At 35.9% G+C, this 15,514-nt stretch overlaps 1 protein-coding gene across 2 annotated transcripts in view; it reads right to left on the minus strand.

The window, feature by feature from the left end:
- tnfaip1 (TNF alpha induced protein 1) overlaps positions 1-15,514 on the minus strand; it is a 24,016-nt gene continuing 8,502 nt past the window's right edge. For both annotated transcript variants that reach the window (XM_062959832.1, XM_062959831.1), the window contains exons 5-7: positions 12,250-12,302; positions 8,219-8,414; positions 1-2,510 (exon numbers count right to left, since the gene is read on the minus strand). In XM_062959832.1, coding sequence (XP_062815902.1) covers positions 2,289-2,510; positions 8,219-8,414; positions 12,250-12,302 — 471 coding nt within the window. In that variant the 3' untranslated portion in view covers positions 1-2,288. The remainder of the gene's footprint in view (positions 2,511-8,218; positions 8,415-12,249; positions 12,303-15,514) is intronic.

The following is a 15,514-nucleotide window of genomic DNA, read 5'->3' on the forward strand; positions in this document are numbered from 1 at the left end:
TCATTAGAGTGTTATTTTATTCATTCAACACCAGGTACATCCAGAAGTCACATTCGGCCTGACCGAAAGTACAGAACTCAGTGCATGGAGAAGAGGCTGGCTGCGAAGGCAAGATGTTCCTCTCACTCTGTGGAATGCCATAGGTCTCTTCTCAATCATGTAAATACAAAAAGTAAATGGGGACGAGGAGGAGATAGTCTTCCCCACTTCTTTGCCCCCAATATCTGGCACTACCCTAAAGAGAGAGGGCTTAAGTGAGCTGGTATCGTGGTCCTAAGCTATGGTTTTGAGATCTTTCTGACATCAGAATCCCCCGTCCAACAAGGTGGACCTCTGAGATTGATATTTTTGTGGGTCCAAACATGGGCACGGTTCTCTCTCCATATATGAAGTTACGCTGGTACTACTGGCCATAGGTAGAACTAGCTGAGCTCCACCATAGATGGTCTTCTCATGGTCTTTCGTGGACTTTGTGAACACACCAGGAACGGACACCAAAGAACAGCCTTTCGCCTCAACTGGGAGAATCATCCAGCCATTTGGAGGTCCATCTTCTCTCACCTGGTTCCCTCTACGTAGGACTACACGTCCATGATGGGACTTGTCATCCTACACACGTAAAGGACACCATGTTGGGGTTGACCCTGGTAGGCCATGGTCTACGATGGACAAGGCTACAGGCCAAATAGACCATTAAGATGGACCTTTGAGATTGATATTTTTGTGGGCCCAAACATGGGATTTTCTGGAGGGCATGGTTTTCTCCCTACACATGTGAAGTTACGTTGGTACAACTGGCCATAGGTAGAACTAGCTGAGCTCCACCATAAATGGTCTTAGCATGGTCCTCAATGGACTTTGTGCACACATCTGGAATGGACACCAAAGAACAGCCTTTCCCCTCAACTGGGAGATTCATCCAGCCATTTGGGGCTCAGTCTTCTCTCACCTGGTTCCCTCTAGGTAAGACTACAAGCCTTATGGGACTACAAGTCCACGTTGGGACTTGTCATCCTACACATGGAAAGGGCACCATGTTGGGGAGCTGTGGTTGCCCCTGATAGGCCATGGTCTATGATGGACAAGCCTACAGGCCAAGTAGACCATCTATTGAGGTCCATGAAGAGACCATTTATGGTGGAACTCAGATCGCTCTACTCTTTAGGCACTTGTACAAAATCAACCTTGTGTCTGGAGAGAAAACCTAACACCATTTCCATGTTTTTCCTAAACAATCTTCATTGAGTGGCCCCCATTCTCTTCCAGATCCATTCCCCAACCTTATCTGAAGGCTCCCTACTCTCAGCACAGTCCATGAATGAAGGCGTCTTATGATATTTGGGGGCCTCAGAAAGAAAAAACAGAAAAACCTAAAAAACAGCAGCAGCAGCAACATCCCAGACAGGAGACGGTTGGGAATCCCACCAAACCTGTATTTAGTGTGGTGAGAAGCCAGGGATGAACATTAAGCCCCACAACCTCAAACACGTCCATCGTGACCCACATAAACCTCAACTGAGAGCGGTTCAAGTGTTCCTCTGCTATCATCACTAGAGAGAAATGTGTGGGACGAACTTCACAATGGAGACCCTTTACGAAGGGATGAGATCCACCACGTTCCACGCACAGACAGAAAAGATGATCAGAAATATAGGAAATTGATTCCAGTATATTCCAGGCTCAATAGGCCTCGGAGGATTCGATGCGCTTCCGGCAAACGTAGTGAAATAAAGCAAAAATGCCCACCAATAACGGTCCGCAATCCAACTACCAACTCTGCAACTTATTGGGTGGCGTTTTGACACCAAGGCACGAATCTCTGAAGCAGAAATCACCTTGGAGCCAACCCTCGGGATGCATCAAGACGGCAACGTCTTTCCAACTTCTCCCAGCGTTAGTTAGTTTTCTGTCCATTTGAGAAAAGAAGTGTTTTGGTATCGAAAGAAGACACATGGCTGCCAAAACTGTAGTGTTTGAGATACATTCGCCATCCTCGGCATCTGGATTTGAAAAAGGTAAACGAAGGAGATAATTCTCTGACTATAAGTCTGAGAAAGTTCCTTCCACAAAGGCCATGAAACGATGAAGGTGTCAGCTTATGGAAGAAGGGTACGTCGTCAAAATAAAACAAAAAAGGAGTTTATACATGGTTGGCATTGTGCGCAGCTACACTGGAACAACATCTACGTCAACCTCCAACCAACGCGGGAATGGCACACGCCCCGCTCACTCAATGGGCAGCAGGAACAAGAGGACCAGGTTTGAAATCCAGGGGGAAAATAAACCCCTTAGTGTCCCATCTGGCGGTCGTCGTAAGTGCTGTATCGCTTGACGTGGATGCGCCGGACTCGGTCCCGCAGCTCAAAGCTGCCATCCTCGTCCTCGCTCCGGGAGGCCTGGCTTCGGGTACGGCTTGTGGCTTCCAAAAGAGAGTTATCGGGGACCCGAGGGGTCTCGTAGAGCAACACGTTGAGCGTTTCCTCGTAGATGCGGGCCTCGGGGAATTCCACCTGGGAGGCGGAGGAGAGAAGAACATCAGAGCGTATGCATCGGGGAAAGGAATCCCTTCCTTCCGTGGACTTTAGTGGGGGAGAGATTGGGGAACGAGACTGGCAAACAGAGAAAAGCCAAGAGAATGGAAGACAAAGAATGAGGATGACAATGAATAAACATCATTCAACACCACAACACTGCAGGAAAGAGTTAAAAATGTATGTTTTTATTGCTTTCCCAAAGTGTTGTAGTGTTGCATGATGTTGTTTTATCCAATTTATATGCCTGGTGTATGTAAGGTTATTATTATTTTCATGCTGATGTATTTTATTTTATGTTTTATGTATTTTATGTATGGCATCTTTGTGTGCTATTTTGTAAGCCTCTCCAAGTCCCTACGGGACAAGGTGGTGGGGGGTATAAATAAAGTATTATTATTATTATTATTATTATTATTATTATTATTATTAATAGTAGTAGTAGTAGTAGTAGTAAAGGTTTCCCTTGACATTAAGTCCAGTCATGTTGACTCTAGGGGTTGGTGCTCATCTCCATTTCTAAACCGAAGAGCCGGCATTGTCCGTAGACACCTCCAAGGTCATGTGGCCGGCATGACTGCATGGAGCACCGTTGTTGTTGTTGTTGTTATTATTATTATTATTATTATTATTGCCATACAGCCCAGAAAACACACAACAATCCTGTGATTCCGGCCATGAAAGCCTTCAACAACACATTATTCTTATTATACAGTAGAGTCTCACTTATCCAAGCCTCGCTTATCCAAGCTTCTGGATTATCCAAGGCATTTTTGTAGTCAATGTTTTCAATATATCATGATATTTTGGTGCTAAATTCCTAAATACAGTAATTACAACATAACATTACTGTGTATTGAACTAGTTTTTTCTGTCAAATTTGTTGTATAACATGATGTTTTGGTGCTTAATTTGTAAAATCATAACCTAATTTGATGTTTACTAGGCTTTTCCTTAATCCCTCCTTATTATCCAAGATATCCACTTATCCAAGCTTCTGCCGGCCCGTTTAGCTTGGATAAGTGAGACTATTGTATTTTATGACACAGCAAACAAGATAGATATGCTGGATTTCGTATTATTATTATTATTATTATTATTATTACAGTAGAGTCTCACTTATCCAACATAAATGGGCCGGAAAACCTTGGATAAGCGAATATCTTGGATTAAGGATTAAGGAGAGATTAAGGAAAAGCCTATTAAACATCAAATTAGGTTATGATTTTACAAATTAAGCACCAAAACATCATGTTATACAATACATTTGACAGAAAAAGTAGTTCAATAGGCAGTAATGTTATGTTGTAATTACTGTATTTACGAATTTAGCACCAAAATATCACGATATGTTGAAAATATTGACTACAAAAATGGCTTGGATAATCCAGAAGCTTGGTTAAATTAGACTCTACTGTTTTTCATGCTGATGTATTTTATTTTATGTTTTATGTATTTTATGTATGGCATCTTTGTGTGCTATTTTGTAAGCCTCTCCAAGTCCCTATGGGAGAGGGTGGTGGGGTATAAATAAAGTATTATTATTATTATTATTATTATTATTATTATTATTATTATCATCATTATAATTATTATTACAGTAGAGCCTCACTTATCCAAGATAAACGGGTTGGCAAAACCTTGGATAAGCGAATATCTTGGATAATAAGGAGGGATTAAGGAAAAGCGTATTAAACATCAAATTAGGTTAAGATTTTACAAATTAAACACCAAAACATATTTATTATTATTTATTTACTACATTTATATCCCGCTCTTCTCACCCTGAAGGGGACTCAGAGCGGCTTACAAATCAAATGAACATACAATATATTATTAGCATAGCACAATATGAGCATTAAATTATTATATTGTACTATATAATTATATGGTAATATTATATATTACAAAACATTATGTTATACAACATATTTGACAGAAAAAGTAGTTCAATATGCAGGAATGTTATGTTGTAATTGCTGTATTTATGAATTTAGCACCAAAAATCACGATATATTGAAAACATTGACTACAAAAATGCATTGGATAATCCAGAACCTTGGATGAGCAAGTCTTGGATAAGTGAGACTCTACTGTATTATTATTATATTGTACTATATAATTATAGATTACTATCTTATACTATACGACTATACTGCAATATTATTAGTAATATTACTGTACATGCAATATATAACATACAACTAAAATAGTATATTATTATATTGTATTACGTTATAATATTATCAATATTATAGGTATATACAATATATTATTAGTATATTATTATGATTAGTAGTAGTAGTAGTGTAGCACAATGTTAGTATTATATATATATATATACTAGCTGTGCCCGGCCACGTGTTGCTGTGGTGAAGTCTGGTGGTATGGGAAATAAAGTATTGAGGAATTGGTGGTAGTTAAGGTCAAGGGTAAAGGTTTTCCCCTGACATTAAGTCCAGTCGTGTCTGACTCTGGGGGTTGGTGCTCATGTGCATTTCTAAGCCGAAGAGCTGGCGTTGTCCGTAGACTCCTCCATGGTCATGTGGCATGACTGCATGGAGCGCCGTTACCTTCCCGCTGGAGCAGTACCTATTCATCTACTCTCATTTGCATGTTTTTGACCTTTAGGGTTGGCAGAAGCTGGGACTAATAGTGGGGGCTCTCTCCACTCCTCCAATTCAAACCTGTGACCTTTCAGTCCAGAAGTTCAGCATCTCCGCGCTTTAACACGCTGCGCCATCATTAAATGATTAGCATTTAATGGCCTTGCAGCTTTAAAGCCCGGCTGCTTCCTCCCTGAATGAATTTTTTGTTCGGAGGTGTTAGCTGACCCTGATTGTTTCCTGTCTGGAATTCCCTTGTTTTTAGAGTGGTGTTGTTTGTGATATTTTATGTGCTTCTACTGTCTGTGGCCCTCAGAAAACAGAGGATTTGCCAGACTTTGGTGATGGGAATACTTTCTTGGGAGGTGTTAGCTGGCCCTGATTGTTTTCTTTGTGGAATTCGCAATTTCCCTGCTTTCAGAGTGTTGCTCTTTATTTACTGTCCTGGTTTTTGAGATTATATTGTTCTGTATTATTCTACCACAGTAATTATTTCATATTAGAGTAGAATCTCAGTTATCCAACACTCGCTTATCCAATGTTCTGGATTACCCAACACAGTCTGCCTTTTAGTAGTCAATGTTTTAAATTAATTGTGATATTTTGGTGGTAAATTTGTAAATATAGTAATTACTACATAGCATTACCGTGTATGGAACTACTTTTTCTGTCAAATTTGTTGTATAACATGATGTTTTGGTGCATAATTTGTATAATGATGACCTAATTTGATGTTTAATCTGCTTTTCCTGAATCCCTTCTTATTATCCAACATATTCACTTTTCCAACGTTCTGCCAGCCTGTTTATGTTGGATAAGTGAGAGTGTACTGTATATTTATAATCTTATATTATCTGCTTAGAACTGGATTATATGAGGCCCCTTCTACACAGCTGGATAAAATGCACACTGAAGTGGATATGGCAGTGTGGAGTCAAAATAATCCAGTTCAAAGCAGATAATATAAGATTCTAAATGGGTTATATAGCTGTGTGGAAGGGCCTTGAGTCTACACTGCCATATAATCCAGTTAAAATCTGATAATCTGTGGAAGAGGCCTAAGTGAGGCCTAACTGTGCCTGTCCCCTGGGCTGCTGAGTTAAGTTGCTAGGAAACCAAGTAGGCGGAGCTTAACCTTCAAACTGGCAGCAATTGGATAAAAACTATTATTCCTCTCCCTGTAATTAGGACTTTATTTTTCTTTTCTTTTTGTTGTATCAACCTAGAGCCATGGATGATGGGTTGTGTTGTCAAATTTCAAGGTTGGGGGGCCTGTAGTTTTGTTGTTTTGTCCGCTGCCCTGATGCCATCACTCTTTTATATACAGTAGAGTCTCACTTATCCAACGTAAACGGGCCGGCAGAATGTTGGATAAGTGAATATGTTGGATAATAAGGAGAGATTAAGGAAAAGCCTATTAAAGATCAAATTAGTTTATGATTTTACAAATTAAGCACCAAAACATCATATTATACAACAAATTTGACAGAAAAGGTAGTTAAATACACAGTAATGCTATGTAGTAATTACTGTATTTACGAATTTAGCACCAAAATATCACGATGTATTGAAAACATTGACTACAAAAATGCGTTGGATAATCCAGAACGTTGGATAAGCGAGTGTTGGATAAGTGAGACTGTACTGTATATAGACAGTCTGACGAAGGAGAAATATTTGTCCAAGCAAGATGGTGACTTTCTAACTCACTAGTTATTATAAAGGGAGGGGGAGCATTTATTTATTGAGAAATTAGTAGAAAGTTAGTAAAAATACAACTAAAATTATTATTCAATGGGGAATAGATTAAAGAGAGATCAGCATACGGTGAATGACAGGCATGTGGATTAGTCTCTGTTTGGGTTGCTGTGAGTTTGCTCTATGGCCATGTTCCAGAAGCATTCTCTCCTGATGTTTCACCCACATCTATGGCAGGCGTCCTCAGAGGTTGTCGTATCTATTTGATGTTATGTCTTATTTGTAATAGACACTCCCTAAATCAGTTTTGATTATCGCCCAGATGTTATCCTATATTGGACCTTTAATGCCTGGATGATTGTTTAACATTTCAACTATGTCAATTTTAACTGTGACTTGTTTAAATTGTTTTTAAACTGTGTTGTCTGATATCTAAATTGTTATTTTATGATTTTATGTGATTATATTGGGCTTGTTCCCCATGTGAGCCGCTTCGAGTCCACAGCTGAGGAGATGGAGGCGGCATACAAAAATCATTTTTAATTATCATTATTATTATTATTATTATTATTATTATTATTATTATTATTATTAGAGTCTCACTTACCCAGCACTCACTTATCCAACGTTCTGGATTATCCAACGCATTTTTGTAATCAATGTTTTCAATGCATTGTGATATTTTGGTGCTAAATTCGTAAATATAGTAATTACTACATAGCATTAATGTGTAATGAACTAATTTTTCTGTCAAGTTTGTTGTATAACATGATGTTTTGGTGCTTAATTTGTAAAATCATAACCTATTTTGATGTTTAATAGGCTTTTTCTTAATCTCTCCTTATTCTAACATATATGCTTATCCAACGTTCTGCTGGCCCGTTTATGTTGAATAAATGAGACTCTACCGTATTATTAATCTGGCTGCCAGTATTTTAAAAACTCTAAAATCAGGACAGTAAATAAAGAACAACACTCAGAAAACGGGGGAATTCCAGACAGGAAACAATCAGGGCCAGTTAACACCTCCCAACAAAGGATGCCACCAGGCAGGAAGTAGCCAGGCTTTGAACCTGCAAAGCTTTTCGATGCTAATCAAGGTGGCCAATTGCAACATTCACATCAACCCCACTTGCCTAGTTTCCTACAGACCTCACAACCTCTGAGGATGCCTGCCATAGATGTGGGTGAAACGTTAGGAGAGAATGCTTCTGGAACATGGTCAGACAGCCCGGAAAACCCACAGCAGCCCAGTGATTCCGGACAGGAAAGCCTTCGACAAGTATTAACTCCTAGCAAATCATCAACCCCAAGTGCCGAGTACGAAGCACGCCATGCGTAAAGGAACGTCTGCATCGAATGCGAAAGCCACAGCCCGCCTACCTTGGTCTGCTTCTTTTCCGTAGCGTAAACGATGGAGGTGCAGCAGACTTCGGCCAGCTTGCGGCCCTGGCCGTAGAAGGACCAGCAGCAGATCTCGTCCCCAATCACGTCCTTGATGAAGAGGACCCTCCCGTTGAAGCGGAGGGAGAGCTTATCAAACAGCTCAATGTTCTTCAGCAAATTGTCATCGGAGTTGCTGAAACCAAGAGGGAGGGAGGGAGGCCGACATCAAATTGGGTGCACGCTTTGGCTATTGTAACTTTTCTATGTCAATCACAAACAGCTTCTTCAGGTCATCCAGATAGTCATCCTAACAAGGAGTTTCATCAAGCATGTTGGACCTAATGGGGACCTCCAAAATCTGTACATATCAACAGGAGCCATTGCTATTACAGGATAGACATCCCTTATCTGAAATGCTCGGGACCTGAAGTGTTTTGAATACTGGAATACCTCCATTTGAAGATAGGGACATAATGAAAATACCTGTATTTGAATATACAATAAAGTCTCACTTATCCAACATTTGCTTATCCAACATTCTGGATTATCCAATGCAGTTTGCCTCCTGCCCCGATCCACAGCTGTTTCTCTAGATCAGGGGTCCCCAAACTAAGGCCCGGGGGCCGGATGCGGCCCATCGAAGCCATTTATCCGGCCCCCTATGGCACAAGGGCAGAAGGGGGTTGGGCTAAATGACCCAAGGGGTCTCTTCTCTTACAATCCTTATTATTATTATTATTATTATTATTATTATTATTATTATTATTATTATTTTATTATGACACAGCAAACAAAATAGATATGCTGGATTTCGTATAAAAAAAATCACAAGTCGAACACTTCCCAAGTGTGTGATGTATTTTCGGATGATGCGTGCAGATCCCAGTAGGGTGGCCTTTTGCAGTTGGCAGATCGTAATTTTTTATTATTATTATTATTAACAACATTGAGGCTGGGTGGCCATCTGTCAGGGGTGCTTTGCTTGTGTGTTTGGCGCACAAAGGCAGAAGGAGGTTTGACTAAATGGCGCACGGGGTTTCTTCCAACCCTCTATTATTATTATTATTATTATTATTATTATTATTATTATTATTATTACTACTACTATTATTAACATTGAGGCTGGGTGTCCATCTGTCAGGGGTGTTTTGCTTGTGCTTTCGATGCACAAAGGCAGAAGGGGACTGGACTCAATGGCCCAAGGGGTCTCTTCCAACCCTCTATTATTATTATTATTATTATTATTATTATTATTATTATTATTATTGCTCGGCGGCCAACTATAGTCCGGCCCTCCAACGGTCCGAAGGATCATGAACTGGCCCCCTGTTTAAAAAGTTTGGGGACCTCTGCTCTAGACAGCAAGGATTGAACTTTTTATGGATTTAATTTCTGACAATGTTGCTACTATAAGTTCATTTTATGCAATTCTATCTTTATTCGTAATCAATTAGTTAGTAGCCAATGTTTATGTAGTCAATGTTTTCAATACATTGCGATGTTTTGGTGCTAATTTCATGAATACAGTAATTACTACATAACATTACTGTGTTTTGGACTGCTTTTTCTGTCAATTTATTGTAAAACATGATGTTTTTGGTGCTTAATTTGTAAAATCATAATGTAATTTGACATTTAATAGGCTTTTCCTTAATCCCTCCTTATTATCCAAGATTTTCAGTTATCCAACATTCTGCCAACCCGTTTATGTTGGATAAGTGAGACTCTACTGCATGTGCATGAAGCACCTTCGAGCATAAGAGGAAATTCATTATATATATATATATATATATATATATATACATACACACACATATACACACACACACACATACACACATACATATACAGTAGAGTCTCAGTTATCCAAGATAAACGGGCCAGCAGAACACTGGATAAGCGAAAATCTTGGATAATAAGGAGGGTAATCCCTCCTTATTATCCAAGATTTTCGCTTATCCAGTGTTCTGCTGGCCTGTTTATCTTGGATAACTGAGAAAAAAGCCTATTAAACATAAAATTACATTATGATTTTACAAATTAAGCACCAAAACATCATGTTTTACAAGAAATTGACAGAAAAAGCAGTTTAATACACAGTAATGTTATGTAGTAATTACTGTATTTACGAATTTAGCACCAAAACATTGCAATGTTTACTACAAAAACAGTGATTACTAAAAGGCAGACTGCCTTGGATAATACAGAACCTTGGATAAGTGAAGCTTGGATAAGTGAGACTCTACTATATATATACTAGGTGTTTGAAAAAGAATTCCCTATTCACCATTTACTGTATATACTCGAGTATAAGCCTCGTTTTTCAGCCCCTTTTTAGGGCTGAAAAAGCTTCCCTCAGCTTATACTCGAGTGAGGATCCTGGCTGGCTTATGTTTGGGTCGGCTTATACTAAAGTATATAGTAATCAGACAGTCTTATCTTATTAAAGTCTTATTATTATCATACATTACAATTTTATGTGAACATTCAAAAACATTTAACCTATTGATGCCTCAAATAATGTAATTTTATTAGTATCTATATTTATTTTTGAAATTTGCCAGTCTTATACTTGAGTCAATAGGTTTTCCCAGTTTTGTGATAAAATTAGGTGCCTTGGCTTATATTCAGGTCGGCTTATACTCGAGTATATACGGTAATTTAACACACACACATATATATATACACACACACATATACATATACATACACACACACACACACACACACACATATATATATATATATATATATATATACACATACACACACATACACATACATACACATACCTTATACATATAGCCTAAGGGTAAGTTTATACACAACATTTTAAAAAATTTGCATGGAACAACATTGGTGTGCGCTGAACCATCACTGTCTCCATCACCCACATGGACAATTTTGGGATTTGGAGTACCGTATATACTCGAGTATAAACCGACCCGAATATAAGCCGAGGCACCTAATGTTACCACAAAAAACCTGGGAAAACATTGACTCCAGTATAAGCCGAGATACCAATAAAATTACATTAATTGAGGCATCAGTTTAAATGTTTTAAAATCTTTACATCAAACTGTAATTTAAGATATGACTGTTCAACTCTGATTAAATCATTATTTTCATCTTCTTCAATGTAAATGTGCTTATGTATCCTTTTAATAATAATAGAGTGATATAATAAATGTAATAATAAATGTAGTAAAATAATAAATGTACAGTAGAGTCTCACTTATCCAACACTCACTTATTATTTTACTCTATTTATTATTACTTGTATTATTTTCCTGTATTTATTATTACAGTAGTCTCACTTATCCAACACTCACTTATCCAACGTTCTGGATTATCCAACACACTTTTGTAGTCAATGTTTTCAAAACATCGTGATATTTTGGTGCTAAATTAGTAAATACAGCAGTTATTACATAGCATTACTGCGTATTGAACTACTTTTTCTGTCAAATTTGTTGTATAACATGATGTTTTGTTGTTTAATTTGGAAAATCATAACCTAATTTGATGTTTAATAGGCTTTTCCTTAATCCCTACTTATTATCCAACATATTCACTTATCCAATGTTCTGCCGGCCCGTTTATGTTGGATAAGTGAGACTCTACTGTAATAATAAATGTAGTAAAATAATAAATGTAATAATAAATGTAGTAAAATAATAAATTTATTATTAATAATAAAATAGAGTAAAATAAATGTAAAAGTAACAACAATAATAGAGTAAAATAATAAATGTAATAATAATAATTAATAGAGTAAAATAGTAAATGTAACAATACCAATAATAATAGAGAAAAATAATAAATATACCATATATACTTGAGTATAAGCTGACCTGAATATAAGCCCACCAGGACCCCCACCCGAGTATAAGCCGAGGAGGGGTTTTTTCAGTCCTAAAAAAGGGCTAAAAAACTAGGTTTATACTCGAGTATATACAGTATTTTGGGTGCTCAATCTGTATGATTTTTCAAGATGGGAGGGACTAGACAGACAGCAAAGAGCTTACCTTGTATATGAGTATTTGTTGTTACTTCTGTTATAAAGCAGCTTCACCACCGGCTGGGGAGAAGGTAAGAAAGGAGATATGTTACTTCCAAGGAAGAGAAGCACAGGGCATCAAATCTGGGGAGATTAAGCGTCTAAAATAAGAGTGTGCTCTTGTGTTACGGAGCTCTACTTTTCCATTGCCACTATTTATTTATTTGCGACATTTATATCCCACCCTTCTCACCCCGAAGGGGACTCAGAGCAGCTTACAAATTATAGGTATATACAATATATTATATTATTAGCACAGCACAATATATCACTATACTATAATACATTATTACATGTAATGTATAATTATATAATATATATATATAATATATCATATTATTATTAATATTATATTGTATTACATTATAATATTATTATCAATATTATAGGTACATACAATATATTATATTATTAGCACAGTACTAGCATTAAATTACTGTATGGTACTATATCACTATACTGTAATTTTATTAGTAATATTACATGTAATATATAATATATAATTATTATTATATCATATTATTATTAATATTATATTACATTATAATATTATTATCAATATTATAGGTACATACAATATATTATATTAGCATAGCACAGTACTAGCATTAAATTACTGTATGGTCCTATATCACTATACTGTAATATTATTATACTGTATTATTAGTACTATATTGTATTACATTATAATATTATTATCAATATTGTATGTACATACAATATATTATTATCACAGCACAATACTAGCATTAAATTACTGCATGATACTATATCATTATACTGTAATTTTATTAGTAATATTACATGTAATGTATAATATATAATTAATATTATTATATCATATTATTATTAATATTATATTATATTACATTATAATATTATCAATATTAAATATACATACAATACACTATTATAATTGTATGTTTATATTACATGTAATATTACTAATAATATTGTAATATAGTGGTATAGTACAATATAGTAAAATATAATGCTTATATTCTGCTATGCTAATAATGTAATATATTGTATATACAGTAGAGTCAGACTAATTAAATTTGTCCATTTCAACATATTTCACTGATGATAACGATAACAGTAATAATAATAATAATAATAATAATAATAATAATAATAATAATGTGTTGTCGTAGGCTTTCATGGCCGGAATCACAGGGTTGTTGTGTTTTCTCTGGGCTGTATGGCAATAATAATAATACAGTAGAGTCTCACTTATCCAAGCTCCACTTATCCAAGGTTCTGTATTATCCAACGCAGTCTGCCTTAATAGTCAATGTTTTGGTAGTAAATGTTGCAATGTTTTGGTGCTAAATTTGTAAATACAGTAATTACTACATAGCATTACTGTGTATTGAACTGCTTTTTCTGTCAATTTCTTGTAAAACATGATGTTTTGGTGCTTACATTTGTAAAATCATAATGTAATTTTATGTTTAATAGGCTTTTTTCTTAATCCCTCCTTATTATTCATTTTTGCTTATCCAATGTTCTGCCGGCCTGTTTATGTTAGATAAGTGAGACTCTACCATACATATAATATTGAAAATAATATTATAATGTAATACAATATAATAATAATACACTGTTATAATTGTTTGTTTATATTACATATAATATTACTAATAATATTGCAATATAGTGGTATAGTACAATAGAGTAAAATATGCTTATTTTGTGCTATGCTAATAATGTAATATATTGTATATACCTATATAATATTGAAAATAATATTATAATGTAATACAATATAATAATAATACACTGTTATAATTGTTTATATTACATGTTTATATTACTAATACCATTTATGTGTTTTAAATGCAATTTTTTATCTTTATATTGTTTTAATTGATATATTGTATTACTGTTTTATCTTTTTTATATTGTGATTTGTATTATGCTGCTTATATTTTGTCCTTATGTTGTTTGGGCCTCTGCCCCATGTAAGCCGACCCGAGTCCCCGAGGGGAGATGGTAGAGGAGTATAAATAAAGTTTTATTATTATTAATAATAATAATAATGCAATATAGTGATATAGTACAATAGAGTAAAATATAATGCTTATTTTGTGCTATGCTAATAATATAATATATTGTATGTACATCTTGTAAGCCATCTTGAGTCCCCTTCGGGGTGAGAAGGGCGGGATATCAATGTCACTTATTATTATTATTATTATTATTATTACAAGTGTTCTACTTGTGATTTTGTGAAACAAAATCCAGCATATCTATCTTGTTTGCTGTGTCATACGATAATAATAATAATAATAATAATAATAATAATAATAACTTTTCCTTTGCAAACATCTTCCCAACCCCCTGCTATTTGTTTTGTATTTCACAATAGAGTAAAAATATAATGCTTATTTTGTGCTATGCTAATAATATAATACATTGTATGTACATATCACTTGTAAGCCATCTTGAGTCCCATTCGGGTGAGAAGGGCGGGATATCAATGTCGCTAATAAATAATAATAATTATTATTATTATTACAAGTGTTCTACTTGAGATTTTGTGAAATGAAATCCAGCATATCTATCTTGTTTGCTGTGTCATACAATAATAATAATAATAATAATAATAATAATAATAATAATAATAATAATAATAATCAGTTGCTGTAAGAAAATCGCACAGACAGACTACAAACTTATGAGTCCCATCCAGGAGATAAGGCGGTATGTAAATAAAGTATTATTATTATTATCATTATCATTATTATTATTATTATTATTATTATGCCTCAAGTACCACCTTCCAGCAGCAAAGAACTGGTGGGATCACAAACCTGCAAAAGTATTAGAAAATGAGCACGCAAAGATACTGTGGGACTTCCGAATCTAGACTGACAAAGTTCCGGAACACAACACACCAGACATCACAGTTGTGGAAAAGAAAAAGGTTTGAATCATTGATGTTGCCATCTCAGGTGACAGTTGCATTGACGAAAAACAACAGGAAAAACTCAACCCCTATCAGGACCTCAAGATTGAACTGCAAAGACTCTGGCAGAAACCAGTGCAGGTGGTCCCGGTGGTGATGGGCACACTGGGTGCCGTGCCAAAAGATCTCAGCCGGCATTTGGAAACAATAGGCATTGACAAAATTACGATCTGCCAACTGCAAAAGGCCACCCTGCTGAGATCTGCACACATCATCCGAAAATACATCACACAGTCCTAGACGCTTGGGAAGTGTTCGACTT

Source organism: Anolis carolinensis, unplaced genomic scaffold (genome assembly GCF_035594765.1).
Source record: "Anolis carolinensis isolate JA03-04 unplaced genomic scaffold, rAnoCar3.1.pri scaffold_7, whole genome shotgun sequence".
NCBI lineage: Eukaryota > Metazoa > Chordata > Lepidosauria > Squamata > Dactyloidae > Anolis > Anolis carolinensis.